A 20293-nucleotide genomic window follows, 5' to 3' on the forward strand; every position below is an offset into this window, starting at 1 on the left:
CAACATTCTACTTGAGAAAGCAGGGGAGGGAAGAAAACTGTAAAAGAGAAGGAAGAAACAAAAAAAGAAACCACAGAAGATAAGACAATTAGTAAGTTATTGTAAAATTCTAGGTAAGAAATGATGAATCCCTAAACTGGGCGGCAAAAGTAGAAAGGAGAACACTAAGAAAAATTGAGACATTAAAAAATTATCCAAGTCAATTGATTTAAAAATTTCCAAGTTTTGACTTCATAACTAAGTTTTAACAAGTCTACTGAGAACATAATACTAATTGAAAATTTTAAAAGCAGGAGGATCAAATGAAGGAAAATGAAATCTAGTATCTATAATACATAATAAGAAAGCATACATGAAGTGCCTATCACATACATATTGAATGCAGAAAAATGTTAATTTCTCTCCCTCTATTTTTCTACTTGACAACATTCTTAATTTGTTATTCCCTCTTTATTTTTTTGGCTGCACTGCGTGGCTTGTGGGATTTTAGTTCCCTGACAAGGGATCGAACCTGTGCCCTCTGCAGTGGAAGCATGAAGTCCGGACCACTGGACAGCAATGGAATTCCCCTTATTATTACCTCTTTAAAGCAATTTTACACTACCCACCATGCGACACAGCTAGATAACAGTAATACAAATGATAAAAAGAAACAAAATGTACTTACTGGTAAAAAGATTACTTAGTGAATTTTCTTTTGATGATTCTTTGGAGGGTGAAATGCCAACATGTACAATAAAAATGTATGGTGCATCTTGCCAAGTTTTCAAGGGCTCATGCATTACCTAGAGAAGAAAGAAGACATCAAATCTCCCAATCTTAAGAATTAAGAACACAGGTTGGCGGGAGGTGGGTGAGGAATTGGGAGATGGGGATTGACACATATACACTATTGATACTATGTATAAGACAGATAACTAATGAGAACATACTGTATAGCACAGGGAACTCTATTTAATGCACTGTGGTGACCTAAATGGGAAGGAAATCCAAAAAAGAGGGGATATATGTATATGTATAGCTGATTCATTTTGCTGTACAGCAGAAACTAACAAAACATTGTAAAGCAACTATAATCCAATAAAAATTAATTTAAAAATTACAAAGTGGCAAAAAAAAAAACCCACAGGTTAATTACACAATATGAATATTTCGTTCCAGAATGTGCCCAGAAACTTGGTTGAGTCCTTCACTTTTACTCATTACAACAGTAGCCAAAACAAAACAAACAGGCCTACAGTGTATACAATAAAGTAGGTTAATTATAAATTACTAAAAGGCAGGACATCTTATATTTTGTTATACACAAAAATCTCATGTTTAACATTTTTCTTTTAACAAAGAAAACCTCAATTTAAATTCCTAAAATGAAACTCTACTTAAGCCATGCTAAGATGCTAGGTTATATTTTACACAGATATCCCAAACAAACTAAAGAAATTTAATTTAAATCACCTGGAAAAAATCACCCATGATGACATCGGTGAATTATAAACACCAGCTCCTGAATCTAATTCCCTTTGTTCAATGCCCTTCCCAAGACCACCACAATTTCTGCTAACAAGGTCTCACATTTATATCAAAAATTTAATCTTGGCTAGGCTATATGGAAAGCAAGAGTCACTGTCCCCCAAAGTCAAGAAAGTAGAATAAATAGCCTCCATGTTTATGGAACTGGTTACCTGATCCAAAGCCAGTTAGTCTGTGCACAGCCCTACCAAAAAGCCATCAAAGGATGTGTTGCCTTAAATGCTAGATGGACTATGGACCTTCACAAAAGCAAGACTAAAACAGAAAGACAAGGGAGATGAACATAGAAAAAGCTTGGCTGCTCCTTCCTCATGTCTGAAAGGAGGCACTACTACTTAGACTTGCAATTTATTACTTTCTGGTCTTAAAAGGAACTTTTATCCAGAGACCTCTGGGTAAGCTTCATTGATCTATGAAACCCCTCAAAGTGGATAATAGATTCTGCATTTTCCTAGGGAGCCACAGCTTTTCTCAAATGCTAAAATTATCCTACAACCCAAGAAAATTCTGAACAAGAGTTCAAAAATTATATTCCATGATACAAATTCAAAGTGTCAAAACAAAGCAGATTAAATGATTCTTCAGCTTTACATTTACTAGGTTATCTTAGTAACTTAAGGACATAAATGTCATGTTGAATCATACGTTGATTTACCTCTGCCTGATAGTCTCTTTCTGACAAAATGCAGGGGCACTTTGTAAGAAAACTGTACATATTCAAAGTTACAGGTAATCATGTCCTATTTATCCACTGAAGCTCTCCTGAACTTAACTGTTCATTAACCAGTAAAACTTTGGTATAATAAGCTGCTCTGCTATTAATTTTACGTATCTTAAAAATTACCTCTTACAAATCTCAAAGGGACTGATTCTCATATTCCAAGATTTGATAAAGTTTGCACTTAACTCTGAAATATAGATATTTTGACCCTGTAAAAATAATATTCATAGGCTAGGCACTCTGTTAAGCATGTAATATTTATTACTTTCTTTAATTCTCACAACAATCCTATCAGATACTATTACTAGCTCCTTCAATAGGTGAATGGATAAACAAACTGTGGTACATCCAGACAATGAAATATTATTCAGCACTAAAAAGAAATGAACTATCAAGCCAGGAGAAGGCATGGAGAAACCTTAAATGCGTATTACTAAGTGAAAGACACCAATCTGAAAAGACTATATATGATTCCAACTATATGACATTCTGGAAGATGCAAAACTATAGAGACAGTAAAAAAAAAAAATCAGTGATTGCCAGGGGCTTGGGGATAGGGAGGGATGAATAACTGGAGCACAGGGGATTTTTAAGGCAATGAAACTATTCTGTATGATATTATAATGGTGTTTATCTGTCATTTTACACTTCTTAAAACCCAAAGAATGTACAACATAAAGAACTAACCCTAATGTAAACTAGACTTCGGTTGATAATGATGTGTCAATGATGGCTCATCAATTGTAGCAAGTGTACCACACTGGTGCAGGATGCTGATGGTGTGGGAGTGTGAGTGTGCATTTGTGGAGGTGGTATGCGGGAACTCTCTGTGTTTTTTGCTCAATTTTGTTGTGAACCTAAAACCGCTCCAAAAAATAAAACTTATTAATAAAAAAAAAATTATAATAGTAAACATATCACATTATTCCTTAAATCAAACCAGAAAACTCAGTTAATCAAGATATTAAATCTTTTCTTAGGGGAAGGGACAGAGAGAGGCTCCTTCCTCTAAAAAACATGTTTTATCAGAGTTTTAATAAAAGTGGGTAGAGATACTGAACTTATTAGTATCCTTTAAATAGGATTATATTCTCTTAGGCTCAATTTCAGGAAGAATAATCAAAGGACAGATAATTCTTTGACTTCTTTTGACTATAAACAGACTAAATATTTCTAAATATTACTTGTGATATTCAACAGGGTTATCTTTTCAGCCAGCTTTAATCACTGGGAACAGGGCTCAAGCCCTGAGTAGAACTTAAAAGTATGCTATGCACAGAAGACCACTGAATAAAGCACAATTACAAACAGCCAATATGCATGTAAATGGATATTCAGCATCAACAATTATTTTTTAATACAATTTACAAAAATTTAACCTGAAAAATTGCATAAATCTGTTTTAAATTATAATAGCCATTGTTTGTGAGGAAAGAGAGAAACGCAATCTTACCTTCTTCGGACCACAAATCACTACAACTTTTCTCCAGAGCACTTTGACAAAACATTACAAAAGAATTTATAAACTGTGCATATACTTGGACCCAACAGTTCCACCTCTAGGAATTTAGGCTAAAGAAAATATTATAAATGTGCACAAAGATACAGCTAGACACTATGAACATGATCCTATCCATAACAGTGAAAATTTGGAAGCAACCCAAAGTACATCAACTGGGAGTTTATTATAAAAATCATGGTAAAATAGTAAGGAGCCCAAGAGAGGCCTGAGTAGGCCCTAACTGCTCACCCCGACTGATCTTAAGGCTCTGTACAAGAAGGAAGTAAAAGTTAAAACAGAGTTTTAAATTGTGAAAAGAAGACAGACACAGGCCACAAATTGTAACGATTCCATTTATATGAAGTGAACAGAACAGGCAAATCCACAGAGACGGAAAGAATAGTGTTTGCCTAGAGCTGGGGGAACAGTGGAATGAGGAGTGACGGCTAATGACTGCATGGTTAGTTTTCGGGGTGATGAAGATGTTCTGGAATTAGACAGTGATTGGTGGTCGTACAACTAAAAACCTCTTAATTGTACATTTTAAAAGGGTAAAATTTGAGATGTACTCTTCCAATTATATTCTATCACAAGATTTTACATGGAGTTTAAGGTTCTTCCTTAAAAGTTTCTTACTGTTTACAAACAATATTTATAAGGTGATAATTACAAAACAATACAGACTGATTGTAGCAAACATGGAAAAGACAGAAAACATAAAAAAGAAAATAAAAATCATTCACAATATCATCCAGATATAACCGTTATTAACATTTTGGTGTATAACTTCCATTCTTAAGTTTCTTTTTAAATGTAAGCATAAGATAAGAATTTAAAATAAACAAACATAAGAACACTAAAATGTGTTCAATGCCCTAAATTCCCTATCACACTTACAGTTTTGTCTCCAGTAAAGGTAAGATTTGTTCCATTCTCCTTGGCCTTCAAACAAACAAACAAACAAAAAAGAAAATTAATTCAGAATTTCTACTGTACTCTCAGAAATATATAAAAAGGAAAACAATTACCTCCTGTTTTTCTCCTAAAAGAGGCAATCGATGCACGAAATCCCCAGAAAAACTCTATGAAAGAAATAGAAAACTAAAATTAAAGATGCATAACAGCAAAAGAAAAGCATAGCTCAAAATCCACAGAAACAGTTAAAGCAAAACATATAAAAGTAAACATAATAATATGGCAGTAACAGACAAAATACTTCCAATTAACCACAAACAAGTGAATAAAACCTTGCTAGAAACTAAAAAATAGTATCAAACCAAACTGGCCACTCAATTTTTCTATAAGATTACAGATATTGTCATTCTTGACAAAACCTTAGACAGAAAACATACGAGTAGGATAAATGGATGTCATAGTTCCCTGAATTTCTACACATGAGGAAAATGTGGCTCAAAGCTATAAAGCTTTAGATGCAGAAATGGGATCTGAACCTAAGATTCCTAACTCTGAGGTCCACTGCTCCTTCCATCACAACACATGCCATGCCTGTAAAAAAAACCTCCACTAATTACCTTTCTTACCAGTTATCAGCAAAGGAGGCATTATCCTTCCTGAGTAATTAGGACATGTATTTCAATTCTACATTAGACTGGAGGAGGAAACCTTATGAAGAGGGGTTTATGCCAAAACCCTGGAAAGCTGATAACAGATCTAAAAGTAGTGAACCTTGGGCAACAATATACAACAGGTAACTTTCCACAATCAAATCCAAGAAAGGCCAACCAATCCTCCTAGCCTGGGGAATAAATTTGGAAAACCAACAGAAAACCCCCTACTCAATATCACATTATGCCTAGCTTTCTTTTTCTACCATACTTCCACTATTTTAAAGCTATTTTCTTTTTATCCGAGGTCATAAAATCTACGGTATGACAAGAACACAACCCTTGTAGTTCAATTATCAATGACTTCATTTGCTCATCAATTAATAATTATTAAGTAAAAGACTTCTTATCAATAAACTTTACTTCTAGTAAGTAGACAGAAAACCTAACTTTCCATGAACTTGCCTCTTCAAGGAAAGGTGCTAAATAATCTGAAGCAGTACTTAAATGCAGTAAAACAAAGTAAAGGCTATAGCTAAAATAACTATTTTCAACACCTATAAAATACATAATTTTTCTATCAAAAAACTGGGGTCAGATTCTACTTCTCAGAAAGGAGAATTTTATAATATAAACCCCATTTATATGATTACATATATATAAGAATTAAAATACACAATATTGGGAATTCCCTGGCAGTCCAGTAGTTAGGACTTGGTGCTTTCACTGCCGTGGCCCAGGTTCAATCCCTGGTCAAGGAACTAAGATCCCGCAAGCCACACAGCACAGCCAAGAAAAAATAATAATAATATAAAATAAAATAAACAATATTATTCACCTCTTCCCCTTTATTCGAAAAAAGTTGTGAAGTTCAACCCTTTGATTTCAAGTCTATAGTAGGAAAATCTAAAAATGTTGATTCTGGGATATATCAATTAGATGAGATGACAAGAGGTTTAAAAAATGAGGGTTTCAAAAGTCCATCAATGGATGAATGGATAAAGAAAATGTGGTATATATGTACAATGAAATATTATTCAGCCTTAAAAAAGAAATGAAATTCTGATGCATGCTATATGGACGAACCCTGAAAACATTTTATTACGTTAAAGAAGCCAAAAAAATACTGTATGATTTTACTTCTTTGAGATATCTAGAGCAGTCAGATTAACGGAGAAAGAAAGTAGAATAGTTGTTACCAGGGAAGTGGGAGTGGAAGGGGGGGTGGGTGTTTTTATTATTTAATCGTTATGAAGTAACCACTGCAGATGATGAAAAAGTTCTGGAGATGGCTAGTGCTGACAGTTGCACAACAAGGTGAATGTACTTAATGTAACCGAATGGCACACTCAAAAATGGTTACAACGGTAAATTCTATGTTATATATATTTTACTATAATAAAAAAACCCAGGGCTTTGCTTTTTACACACAAAGGAAAGCCCATCCTCTCTTTGAGATGAATATTTAAGTGGCTGACTATGTACCTATCAGAACATGATTCTAACTTGCTTCTGTCAGAAGGAATTGAGGAGTGAGAAATGCGTATCACCAAAAATACAGCCATCATATTATTCACCTCTTCTATTTCCCTCCAACTACTATCAAATATTACCTGTGTTTTAAAGAGTTCACTGCAGTTTTGGAACAATTTTGATGATGTTTGATATTTCCCAGACAAGCCTTTTTTTTCCTTAAGGTTTTCCAAGTATGTCTCCACTTCTTCTGCCTGGAAAAACAGAGAAAATACAAAGTATTTAACTTATGTAAGATATTTAAAAGAAAACAAATAGATTGCCTTTGGTACAAATATAGTTTTGGATTTGCTGTTTTTAAAATTAACAACATCTTGGGCTTCCCTGGTGGCGCAGTGGTTAAGAATCCTCCTGCCAATGCAGGGGATGCGGGTTCAAGCCCTGGTCTGGGAAGATCCCACATGCCACAGAGCAACTAAGCCCGTGCACCACAACTACTGAGCTTGTGCTCCAGAGCCTGCAAGCCACAACTACTGAGCCCACGTGCCACAACTACTGAAGCCCTAGAGCCCGTGCTCTGCAACAAGAAAAAGCCATCGCAATGAGAAGCCTGCGCACGGCAACAAAGAGTAGCCCCCGCTCGCCACAACTAGAGAACGCCCGCGCGCAGCAGCGAAGATCCAATGCAGCCAAAAATAAATAAATAAAAATAAATAAATTTACAAAAAAAATAAATAAATAAAATTAACAACATCAGATAAAGACTATATATTAGTATTCAAGAATCTAATAGCATTGGACTCTAAAGTGCAGAATTCTAGTCTACGACTCATGAAGGATAGTTCCTCTTAAAAATTCTAGGAAGACTGGGAAACTGTCAGAGTCCACAGGGTTTTGTTATAAGAAAATATACTTACAAGAGTTCCTTGACTAAATTAACACCACCACCACCAACAACAAAAAACTTGTGCTTCTAAGCTAGAGCACAAAACTGTTGTAGCCATTCACAACCCACTATTAATACTATGAAAAAAAAATCATCATTTCTCTGGCTTCATCAGTTCTGTGAGTTTTCTCCCATACCAACATCCCTAATCTCACCCTCTTTTTTTCGAAGCTCTAATTTCACACCTCCAACTATTTGCTTGTCATTTCCATAATTCTGTCCTGTGGCAATTCAAAATAGTTTTTACATTCTTAAGTTGTCCTACCCATGAAGACTGAATCTGATAAGCTTGACCAGTTTTTATCACAAGTTTCAAGCATATGTAAATTTAACTAGTGTTCGATTAGGAGAAAAGGTCAATGATATTTCAAACCATATTCTGGAAATATTTCTCTCTAAATTCTTCAGTCCTCCTCATCACACCAACCTTACCCAATGTTATATAACAAAAGCAAAATACAATCAGCAACACTACAAAAAAGATAATGTAAAAGCCTAATACTGGGCAGAAATTCAAAATGCTTAAGGTTTAAAAAAACCAACTGGATGGTGGACATTTTTTAAAGACTAGTCCTATTATTTTTTTAAAAGAAACCTCAAGAATAGTAGGGGAAATGTAAAAAAGAAAAGAAATGATGCAAATAGTGGGATGAAAACAGAATGCAAAAGGCCTGAAAAATCCATCTAGGAGCTACATATCTTCAATGCTCATATACAGTGTATTATAGCAACTCTGAAAGTGTGGCCCATGGATGCTTTCATGAGGTTTAACAGGTCAAAATTATTTTCATCTTCATCATCATCATCATCTATTTGCCTTGTACTGACAGTGCAAAAGTAATGATGCGAAAAATGGCAGCCTCCTATCAGTGGTACCTAACTGTACTAGTTAGTAGTCATTGTACTCTCACAGTCACAAACTTGCAGTTAAAAAAAAAAAGGCCAGTTTTATGTAAGAATGCCCTTGATGAAACAGTAAAAATTATTAATGTCATTAAATCTGGACCTTTGGGCACATGCCTTTTAAAATATTCTATCAGACAAAAAAATAAGTATGCAAAATACTATAAATGACTGTCTTAAGACAAAGCACTTTGCAACTATTTTAACTTGTAAGCTAAACTATCCACCGTTTTCATTTACTTGAAAGAAAGACCAACAAACTACAGATATTCAGACTTGGGTATTTGGGAGATATTTTCCTGAAAATGGGCAAAGGGAGGCTGTCACGTCAAAGAAGGCAACTGACAGCATCCATTGTCAATAATAAAATTTAAGGGACTTCCCCCAGTGGTTCAGTGGTAAAGAATCCACCTTCCAATGCAGGGGACTTGGGTTCGATCCCCGGTTGGGGAACTAAGATCCCACATGCTGTGGGGCAACTAAGCCCACATGCCACAGCTAGAGAGCCCGTGTGTCGCAAACTACAGAGCCCACGCACTCTGGAACCCGCATGCCACAACTACAGAGCCCAGGCGCCCCGGAGCCTGCATGCCACAACTAGAGAAGAGAAAACCCGCACACCACGACTAGAGAGAAGGCCACGCACTGCAACTAGAGAGAAGTCCTCACACCGCAACAAAAGATCCTGCATGCTGCGATGAAAATCCCGCGTACCGCAACTAAGACCTGATGCAGCCAAAAATAAATAAATAATAAAGTCTTCTTGGACCTTGAAAAAAATTTTTTTTATTAAAAAATAAGTAAATAAATAAAATTTGAGCTTTCAAGGAAAAACTGGAATTTTGGAAAACTTGCATGTTCCCTACCATGATTTATAGTTTCCAATACTTACAGAGTATCTGATGAGACTGAAAGGTCATATTAACAAATGTAATTTTGAATTAATTGTAAAATGAATTAGTATTTGGAAGGTTTATATAATTCAGCCAACCAATATTTTCTAAGTGACCATGAAAGATGCTGCCAAATCAGACATGGGCAAAAGACCATTCAAAGTGCAAGACATACCAATTTATTTTAATATAACAGAGCACAGAAAAAGTTCACTGATATGGTTTCAGATTCCACACTGCAACTAACCTTTAAGAAACTCCACTTATTGCGTTTGGGTATAGAATCAAAGAACAATATCCACAATTACCTGAAAACACTATTAAAATACCATTCCCTTTTCCAACTACATATCTGTGTGAGGCCACATTTTGTGCATACACTTCAACCAAAATAACACATCACAATAGACTGAGTGAAGGAAGTATAAGAATCCAGCTATCTTCTATTACACTAGATATTAAACAAATAGATTTGCAAAAATACAAAATAACACCACTCTTCCCAGTTTCTTTGAAAAATAGTTTTCACAAATTAATAAATATTTCTGTATTTTTCTGTTATAATTTCTAATTCAGTAACCCACATGAATAAAGGCTTTTTTGGGGTCTGTAGTAAGTAAACACAGTTCTGAGACCAATAAGTTTGAGAACTGATAGTACAAATTTGTCTGCATATTGGGAAGCATGATTCTAGTTCCAGTTCTTCTCCATAGCTACATGACACTCTTTCCTCTATCAGGTTGGGACCCGATGATATCTAAACACTAAGAAAAGTCTGTAATTTTATGTTCCATACCTTGAAGTTGTAGATTTCATTGTAACAGTCAGCACTTTTCAGATACCAGGTTATATTCAAAGATACATCACAAGGTTCTCCATCAACTATAAAAGAAGAAATCTTTGTGAATAAAAGATAATTCCCAAAACAAAGCATTTTTCCTAAACTATTACCCCACATCCCATTTCCTGCTAAACTAAGATACTCAAAGACCATCCTTTCTCCAAACAGAAGGTAATGAAGTAATAAATTTAAAAAGAACTAGATATTCTTCAGTTAAAAGTAAGAATTGTTGCTCACAGAAATAAAAAGCAGTTAAGGATTTTTAACCTTTGAAACCGTGTATCTATTTTTATGCCTTAAAACCTTCATTTCTGGTTCTCTCTTGGGAAAAAACCTGGAAGTGATAAAGCAGCCTTAAGTTAAAATCAGTCTTCTGTTATCATTTAAATATTTACTGAGCAGAGCACTTAAGTATACAAAGATACATGGCACTGTGTTAGGCCAAACAGGGGAACAGAAGGGAACAAATTATTGAAGACTCTTAAGTCTTAAAAAAGATTCTAGTTGAAGAGTCAAGGAATAACAACATTAGGAATGTCACAAGGCAACAAAAATAGTTCCACTGAGGGAAAACCTCATGGCTTAAACCTTGAGAGATATCAAAATTGGATAGAAAAGAACTATCAACAAAAAGCAAACCTGGCTGGGGAAGGCAGGAATAGAAAAAACAAAGATAAAAAGAGTTATTAGATTCTTTTTAAAACTCACCTTAAGAGAAGCCTCAAGGAACCTCATGAAATCATAGAAGCCTCACATAACTCATTCAACATATTTTGGAGCACAATATTCTAGTGAACCAAAGCATTAGTCTGAAGACTTGGGGTGTAAACCTGACTATATGACTGTTAACTGTCTCACCTGGGGGAAGTCAGTATTTCCTTTTATCTTTGATTCCAGCTGAGGAAGGGAAAATATACTAGAAATACATACTTTGTGCAAATGTGACAAAGATAAACACGACTGCATCTAAAAACCTACTTTTGGTTCTTAAAAGAAGCACACCTAAAATTACAAACTTTCCCTTTTCTTTGGTTTAAGTGGTTTTCTCAGACTAATTTTAAGCGGCACACTTTTATAAAGCTCAACTTTTATAAGGCTTTTATAAGGCTAAAATACACAAAAATCTGATGTGTTGGATAGAATGTATGGATATGCTGTAAAGGATACTGCAATCTCGTTATGAACTACTCAGAAGAACCAAACAGAAAAGGAATTAATTAAATCAAAGCCCTAACAGGAGATTTGCAGGGAAATGTGCCTGCAAAAATACTACTATTTATGTTAAAAGACATAGAATTTTTTTTTTTTGGCCACGCCACGAGGCTTGCGGGATCTTAGTCCCCAGACCAGGGACTGAACCCTGGCCCTCTGCAGTGAAAGCTCGGAGTTCTAACCACTGTACCATCAGGGAATTCCCAAAACACAAAGAACTTTAAATGAATGGCTTTAAGAGACAATGAAAATGGTCCTGCCACATTCCTCACCTTCCCTTGGCTGGCAGGTCTAGTCCCTAAGAATCTTACATGAGCCAGGTGCAGGTGTAAGGGAGAAGTGGCTACCTCTAGAAAGGATTGGAGTTCCAAGCTTTGAGCAAATCTCACTTCTTTCTCCAAAACAGACATTTTTAATGTAGGTGAAAAATTGTAATTTTAGGCTTGAAAAGAAAAGAAAAGAAAATAGCCCTGCCAATTTCATGGAAATCTATTGTATACCATACCCACAAAAGCATAAAATCAGAGACAAGGTAAGTATGAGAAAACACAGAAGTAACAAAGTGAAAGACAATGCAAATTTTAAGAAGCTTCAAACCCTCCAAAAACAACGAAACACAGACACTTCAAAATATGCAGCTTGACCAAAAACCACTAGAAAAACCATTAGAACAAAATACAGGTAAGAAGAAACTGTACAAAATAAAAGGACAGAATAGCATACAGGCTGTCAGGGTATCTCAAAAGACAAAATACTGCTATCCCTAAAAGCTCTTCTTTTCTAGAAAGCCAACCTCACAAGAAATACCAGCGTGTCAGAGTAGATTTGATTTAAATCAAACTTAAATTATCAGCCAAGAGATCATATTTTCATGGACACAGTACATTCTTCATAGAAATTCTACCTAACCCCTCCATCCCACCAGGCTATAATCTCAATAAGAGAAAGGGTCTTTTCTATCACTTCCTTGCTGTCTAAAACAGTGCCTGGCACTATACATAGTAGGTGTTCAGTAACTACCTACTAAGTGATTAAAAGAATAAAATCATCCAACTATGACATACTTTGCATTTTCATAGAGAGAAATATGCATAGGAGCACACATGGATGATCTGGATTTTTATTCCTGATCTTGAAATGGAGCTGCCCGTGATCATTCATTCTCTAAAAATAAAGCCAGTTTCAGAAATAAAAGGAAGCTTTTCTTTAATGCACAATGGGGTATTCTGGATTCAGATACAGTGGTTTTCCCACTGGACAGACTGGTTTTGTTCTACTATCCCTATTTCCTGGTAATTATCTTTGAGCTTCCTCTTCCAAAGATCCAAGTGGTAAAATACTCCTTCAGCAAACAAAAGCTTTACTGAACATATTTGTTCAGAGCCAATGGTCTGACAAACCTAGGTCATGTGTCCAGTAAACATCTAACAAGCACACAAAAACAAAATCGGCAGTTATCTCTATGACTCAGAACAGATTAAAACCCATGGAGGCGATCAACCAAAACAATGTGTCTAACTATATATTGTTAACACCAGAAAAACAAGAGAAGAAAATAAAGTTCATAAAAGTAAGTATTCTAAAGATTATTCTGTGAAAGTACCTTAGTTACACTACATAGGTTTATACCTAGATAGTGCTTGACTATTAAATTTCAGAACTTATGTTGAGAGTAAATCATCAGAGGTAGAAAACAGGTAATTTGAAAGTTTAAAGATCACTCAAAAACTCGAATAAAAACTTCATGAAATGCAAAAACTCACATTTCAGGAAGATAGTGGTATTTTTGAAGAGGATCTTTCCAAAACTAAAATAATTTTTCCCCTGCAAAGATAAAGGAGAGATAATTAGCATCAGATCACTTTAATTCCCAAAGCAGAATATAACTGATATAAAAAGCTAAAATTTATAAAATGTTGACGTTAGTTTTCTTAACACACACACAAAAAAAGGCATCAATATCCTTCCTTTTAGTAAAATTCAACCATATCCAAACTGCAGGATTTTGAAGCTTGGTGCAGAGACAAGTTTTTTCTTTTTTCCACAGGCCATGAAGCAAGTACTCCAGAAGGAAGGCTGCTAGAAATCCTAACCTAACTTAAATCTTTCTAAAAGGTCCTCCTTAATCAGTTCATTCCCTTTACTCACTAATCACCGTCCAGAATAACCAATCATTTCTTCAAATAAACTATTCTATGAGCAGACAGCCATATTTAACTATTAACCATTTTACAGGTAACAAATAAATACCTAAAACTGAGAATCTGAACATCGTCACCAAATTAACAAAAGCTGTAATTCTTACCATATCAAAAGCTCAAATAAGATTTGGGCATTACAACCAGTGAGCACAGCAGAACAAAAAGGCTACCGTGGTTTTAATAAGACTAATGCTTTTCGGCATTTCCAGCCAGCATCTGATTTGTCGGCTCACAGCACTATAGCTCTTACTCAAACGACGTTTCAAAAACGTGGTAAAGGGAAGAAAGGGTCAACCAATCCAGTTAATTATCCTTAAGAAAAACGAACTTATCATAAGAAATTTTAGAATACTGTTTCTTCCGTTTTAAACATTCTCACGTTTGAATACATCATTTTAAATGCCTAGGCTTCCTAATTACACGGCAGGGCTTAGAATAACCATTTCAAAGTCCAAATGAAATCAACCAACTTCGTAAGTAGAATTATCCAGTAACAAAAAAGTGCAGAGAAAAAAAAAAAGAAAGATGTCTATTTACATATTCCTCTCATCCAACCCGGGGTCACAAGATTCTGTGAAACTTCTGCTGAAAGAGAAACCACTTTCCACCTATACATCAAGTTTACACGTTTCCAGTCAGACAATGAAAGTTCTCTGCCTTTGCTGATAAGAAACCGCTCCACCGCCACTCTCCGCTCCTGAATTGACCCTGACATTCCTGCTAATTTACCCAAAGAAGCGTACGGCTTCCCGCTCCAGGGAGGTGAGTCCCGGTTAAGCAGCTACACAGACACTCCCGGCAATCCCACCCCTTTGGAAGCGGGCTTTAGTGGAACCTTCATGGACCCCTTGGGCTACCGTAGCCCCACCCCTTGCTCCTCCGGGCTCAGTTGCTCCTGAAGTGACCACTCACCGACGGTATCGGAATGTGCCACTTGGATCGGTCGGCAGCAGCGACGGGTGCCGGTCCTACACTGAAAAGCGACAATGGGGACGTCTGAGCCCCCAGGAGAAGAAGAATGACAGGCAGCACCTGAAGCCACGCAGCCGCCGCCATCTTCACAGCCGTGGAGTGCCTACCGAAAGCATTTCACCTTCTTCCGGTTCGTCCCGCCCTCTTCCGGCTCCTCTCTGGGGGCGGGATAATCCGGGTCCTCAAAACCTCTGGTGGCTTGTTTGTTTAGCGACTCAGCGGCCCCGCCCTCAGGCAGTTGTCAGGCTTCGTATGAGGCTTTGGACCTACTGCGCAGGCGTCTTCCTGCCGTAACCTGGTCACCTTGGAGTGTTAGGATGATCTGCAAAAGTTACCAGCCGAGTCTGTTGGCTCTTCTCTCTCCCTTAAAGGGTTTGGGGACCAGGGAAGAACCCCATGTGGCGTTTGGCTCTCTCCTCCTCCCATTCGCCCCAGTCCCTCATCGTTTGAGTCAGACGCTGGGGCCAAAAGTCTGGGAAAGCCGTAAGTCTGGCTGCCTGTTTAGCGTGTAGTAGTGAGTACTCGGTTTCCGGAGGTATTTAAGCAAAGACTGGAGTTTGGCGGTGGTGGAGTATAAGCCTTCCTAAACGGAATAATGTAGTAGACAACCCCTTTTAAAAGACCCTTCTACCCGTGAAGAGTATGATGTAGAGTTTGGTCGGAGAACATCAACCTCCAGCAACAACCCCGCCGGCACTTCCTACTCAAAACTAAAATACAGGAGAGAGTGGGTCAGTTTTCAGTATCCGTGGCGTGACAGTCACTGAGGTAGATCTGCAGAAGCTTCGCCCTAATCACGCAGGGCGTGTCGGTACTTCCTCGTTGTCACGCCCTTGGTCTGCATCCTCTAGGGCTCTTTGAGTACACGCCTCCTCGGATGCAAAAACCTTTTCAGTTTCTAATGGAGGCAGTTCCTCATCAGCTACTCAGAACCAAGAAAAATTTGCCAGATCAATCTCTGTAGAAACCCTTATCTGGGCCTGGAAATCCCGGGAGCAAGTGTCAATTTGTCACTCCTTAAGGACATGAAAGTCCCAGAAACTTGATGGTGGTGAAGTGCTGGCGGTTATTTAGAAAGACTGACAATCTAAAAGATCGCTTGGGGCCTTGGCCTGAGATCTGGGAGCCTGTGATGTGACTGGGAAGCCATGGACGCAGCTGAGAAAGAGGAAATCAGGTAAAGGCCCAGTGGTCCAGCAGGGACTGACCCCAGGGCCCACGGAAGCAGGGGATAGATAGTACCTGAAAACAACATTCTGGCTTTGAAGACTTTATTTTTTTATAAATTTTATTTATTTATTTTTGGCTGCGTTGGGTCTTCATTGCTGCGTGCGGCTTTTCTCTAGTTGCGGGGAGCCGGGGCTACTCTGTTGCCGTGCGCGGACTTCTCGTTGAGATGGCTTCCTTTGTTGTAGAGCACAGGCTCTAGGCGCGCGGGCTTCAGTAGTTGTGGCTCGCGGGCTCTAGAGCGCAGGCTCAGTAGTTGTGGCGCATGGGCTTAGTTGTTCCGCGGCACACAGGCTGAAACCTGTATCCCCTGCATTAGCAGGCAGATTCCTAACCACTGCACCACCAGGGAAGACCCTGAAGACTTTATTGATTGTTTGATTGCATGTCTTATTTGCATATTTTATATTTGTGGACTCAATCTCTAGCCTTCTCAATTCTCCACGGAATTAATTGATATTAATAGCCTCTCATGAAATACTTGAAGGATGGTTAACAAAACCGGAAGAATTGTTATCAGAACTCTTTTTTTTAACGTTAACATGGTGGTATTTTATTTATTTATCTTATAAATTTATTTTTGGCTGCGTTGGGTCTTCGTTGCTGCGCACGGGCTTTCTCTAGTTGTGGTGAGCGGGGGCTATTTGTTGCGGTGCGCGGGCTTCTCATTGCAGTGGCTTCTCTTGTTGTGGAGCACGGCCCTAGCGGTGTGGGCTTCAGTAGTTGTGGCACGCGGGCTTGGTAGTTGTGGCTCGTGGGCTCTAGAGCACAGGCTCAATAGTTGTGGTGCACAAGCTTAGTTGCTCCACGGCATGTGGGATCTTCCCATACCAGGGCTCAAACCCGTGTTCCCTGCATTGGCAGATGGATTCTTAACCACTACGCCACCAGGGAAGCCCTGTGATCAGAACTCTTAACACATGAATTTCAAACAGGTTGCTTTCCAGGTTCAGCTAAGTACATCTCTTCCTATATCATTCCAGAGTTTATTCTTCAAAACTGGAAAGATCTTTGACATAAACCACAGTAAGATCTTTTTTGACCTACCTCCTAGAGTAACAGAAATAAAAACAAAAATAAACAAATGGGACTTAATTAAAAGCTTTTGCACAGCAAGGGAAACCATGAACAAGACAAAAAGACAACCCTCAGAATGGGAGAAAATATTTGCAAATGAAACAACAGACAAAGGATTAATCTCCAAAATGTACAAACAGCTCATGGAGTTCAATATCAAAAAAACAATCCAGTTAAAAAATGGGCAGAAGACCTAAATAGACATTTCACCAAGGAAGACATACAGATTGCCAAGAGGCACATGAAAAGATGCTCACCATCACTAATTATTAGAGAAATACAAATCAAAACTACGATGAGGTATCACCTCATGCTGGTCAGAATGGCCATTATCATAAAATCTAGAAACAATAAATCCTGGAAAGAGTATGGTGAAAAGGGAACCCTCCTGCACTGTCGGTGGGAATGTAAATTGATACAACCACTATGGAAAACAGTATGGAGTTTCCTTAAAAAACTAAAAATAGAACTACCATATGACACAGCAATCCCACTACTGGGCATATACCCTGAGAAAACCATAATTCAAAAAGACACATGCACCCCAATGTTCACTGCAGCACTATTTACAATAGCCAGGACATGGAACCAACCTAAATGTCCATCGACAGATGAATGGATAAAGAAGATGTGGCACATATATACAGTGGAATATTACTCAGCCATAAAAAGAAACGAAACTGAGTTATTTGTAGTGAGGTGGATGGACCTAGAGTCTGCCATACAGAGTGAAGTAAGTCAGAAAGAGAAAAACAAATACCATATGCTAACACATATATATGGAATCTAAAGAAAAAGAAAAGAAAAGGAAAAAAATGTTCAGAAGAACCTAGGGGCAAGATGGGAATAAAGATGCAGACCTACTAGAGAATTGACTTGAGGATACGGGGAGGGGGAAGGGTAAGCTGGGACAAAGTGAGAGAGTGGCATGGACATATATACACTACCAAACGTAAAATAGGTAGTGGGAAGCAGCTGCATAGCAGAGGGAGATCAGCTCTGTGCTTTGTGACCACCTAGAGGGGTGGGATAGGGAGGGTGGGAGGAAGGGCGATGCAAGAGGGAAGAGATATGGGGACATATGTATATGTATAACTGATTCACTTTGTTATAAAACAGAAACTAACACACCATTGTAAAGCAATTATACTCGAATAAAGATGTTAAAAATAAATAAGAAATAAAAAACATTGGCCCCTAGATTATCAGCATCATCTTAAAAAGCAAAGGATTTTCCTTCTCTGTTTCTATCCTTATTCTAGCACCTCGTACATACCTCTGTTATATCATTTGTCAGGTTGATTTGTGATGTTGGTTAGGCTGTCAAAGAAAACTCAGACACAGTACTTCTTATCTTCTTCAGAGCCCAACACTCAGCAAGAAAGTTCTGAAAATATTTTGTTGAATAAGTAGGTGGGAGGGTTGTTTTTGTTGGTCCGGTTTGGGGCTTTTTGTTTTTACTCCTTCAGATTTTATTGTTGTAGCCATAGCCTTCAGTCATTCATTTTAAAGAACCCTTTCTCATAAGTGACAGTACTCTTTTTCTGTTGCTTTCTGAGCAATCCCAGAACTTCATGTTTTGTTGTTTACCATGGGTGGTTTACAAAAGGATGTTGTTCTGCAGCAAACACATTATTGTGTTATGGCCATGACACAATTTTGCATCACAATGATTTATGTCCCATGATTTATATTATAGTTAGAGAAAGTACAAAATTTGGATTCACAAACCCTATATAAAATAAGTTTCTTAAAATGTCTTTTTATTAGTGTTGAAGATGAAGCTGTGGATAAAAACATTTTCAAAGACTGCAGCAAGATTGCTTTCTACAGGTAAGAAGAGGAAGTATATGACCTAGATAGAATAGTTCTGAAAATATTTCAAAATTGATGTTTATTAAATTTTTGAGAACTGATAGACTTTCTGAGGAAAGAGTCGATTAGGAAATTCAGTGATTAAATAATTTATTGACAGGAGAAATTCACCTTTACTACTCTAGCTTAACTCCTGTATCATTTTATTATTAATATGTTATTAATTATAATTAATTATATTGTATACTTATACATTATAATTAACATTACTGTGTTAATAAACAGGTATTTTAAAAGTCAAAGTGTTTTTCAACTAACATTAAAATTTTGAATCTTTGAAGAAATAATACTTTTACATGGTTCAAAAATCAAATAATATAAAAAGATACACATTGAAAAATGTTACTCTCTTTCTTGTCCCCTTCCGCCCCATTCAACATCTTTCCCTGTAAGTAACCAGATTTATTAATTTCTTATTTATCTTTCCAGTATTTCTTTTTGTGAATGCACATATTCTTATATCACCACCATTCTTAGGCCAAGTAGCTTTCTATATACACTGTTGTATACATCTTTTTTTCTGCTTCATAATTTATTCTGAAGAGCTCTGTATGAGTATATGGAAATTGTCCTCTTTTTCATAGCTGTATGGTATTCCATTGGGTAAATTATAATGTATTCACTCTCCTATTGCTAGACCCTTGGGTTGTTTTCAGTCTTGCTGTAACATCACTGCCACAGTGAAAAGCTATACATATGTCATTTCCTACACACGCAGGTATATTTGTAGGATGAATTTCCAGGAGTGGGATTACTAGGTCAAAGAGTAAATGTATTTGAAATTTTAACTATTACCAGATATCCCTCCATAGAGATTGTGTCATTTTGCACTCCCATCACCACTATATGATTGCCTATTTCCCCAGAGCCTCAAAAAATATTTCTTTAAAACTTTTTTGAGTGTCTACCTTTATGTGGTCCTGAAACTGAAATCACCAAAAATTATATCATACAACTTTCTAATTTATACACACAACTCTAGAGAAAGAAAATCATATCATTTTAATTCTGAACAGGTACCTTAGAGGGAATTCTATAGTGAACTCCTGGTCACCTTGACAAACCACTGGATTATATTGGATTTCCACTAAAAATTTATTAAGTTTCAATTAAAGTATACATTTCATGGAAAGAGGGAGGGACATCAACAAGCTAATATGTGTCATCTATGAAAACTGCCCCACCTTCTCAATAAAGGGGACAAAATACCATCCTTGAGTAGTGTTATGGTGAACAATTTTATTAGTACTCTTCTTATTTTATTAATTGCATTAGCACTCTGCTTATTAATTTTCTTAGCTCTCTAAATTATTGATACTCCTCTTAGTGCTTTATTGGAGTACTAATATACTGCTT

The 20293-nt window shown here is 37.0% G+C and overlaps 2 protein-coding genes across 6 annotated transcripts in view; one reads left to right on the top strand and one right to left on the bottom strand.

The window, feature by feature from the left end:
• Positions 1 to 14868, bottom strand: part of TMEM87A (transmembrane protein 87A) — a 42633-nt gene extending 27765 nt beyond the window's left edge. For all 4 annotated transcript variants that reach the window (XM_082647477.1, XM_082647476.1, XM_082647479.1 and 1 more), the window contains exons 1-7: positions 14699 to 14868; positions 13349 to 13409; positions 10329 to 10414; positions 6931 to 7044; positions 4781 to 4834; positions 4650 to 4694; positions 668 to 785 (exon numbers count right to left, since the gene is read on the bottom strand). In XM_082647477.1, the coding sequence (XP_082503603.1) occupies positions 668 to 785; positions 4650 to 4694; positions 4781 to 4834; positions 6931 to 7044; positions 10329 to 10414; positions 13349 to 13409; positions 14699 to 14842 (622 nt within the window). In that variant the 5' untranslated portion in view covers positions 14843 to 14868. The remainder of the gene's footprint in view (positions 1 to 667; positions 786 to 4649; positions 4695 to 4780; positions 4835 to 6930; positions 7045 to 10328; positions 10415 to 13348; positions 13410 to 14698) is intronic.
• Positions 14869 to 15058: 190 nt separating this feature from the next.
• The window catches only part of GANC (glucosidase alpha, neutral C), a gene marked incomplete at its 3' end in the record, with an annotated part of 76890 nt that continues 71655 nt past the window's right edge, over positions 15059 to 20293 (top strand). For both annotated transcript variants that reach the window (XM_082647474.1, XM_082647475.1), the window contains exons 1-2: positions 15059 to 15935; positions 18833 to 18895. In XM_082647474.1, coding sequence (XP_082503600.1) covers positions 15907 to 15935; positions 18833 to 18895 — 92 coding nt within the window. In that variant the 5' untranslated portion in view covers positions 15059 to 15906. The remainder of the gene's footprint in view (positions 15936 to 18832; positions 18896 to 20293) is intronic.

Source organism: Grampus griseus, assembly GCF_964374135.1.
Source record: "Grampus griseus genome assembly, chromosome: 2".
NCBI classification, from domain to species: domain Eukaryota; kingdom Metazoa; phylum Chordata; class Mammalia; order Artiodactyla; family Delphinidae; genus Grampus; species Grampus griseus.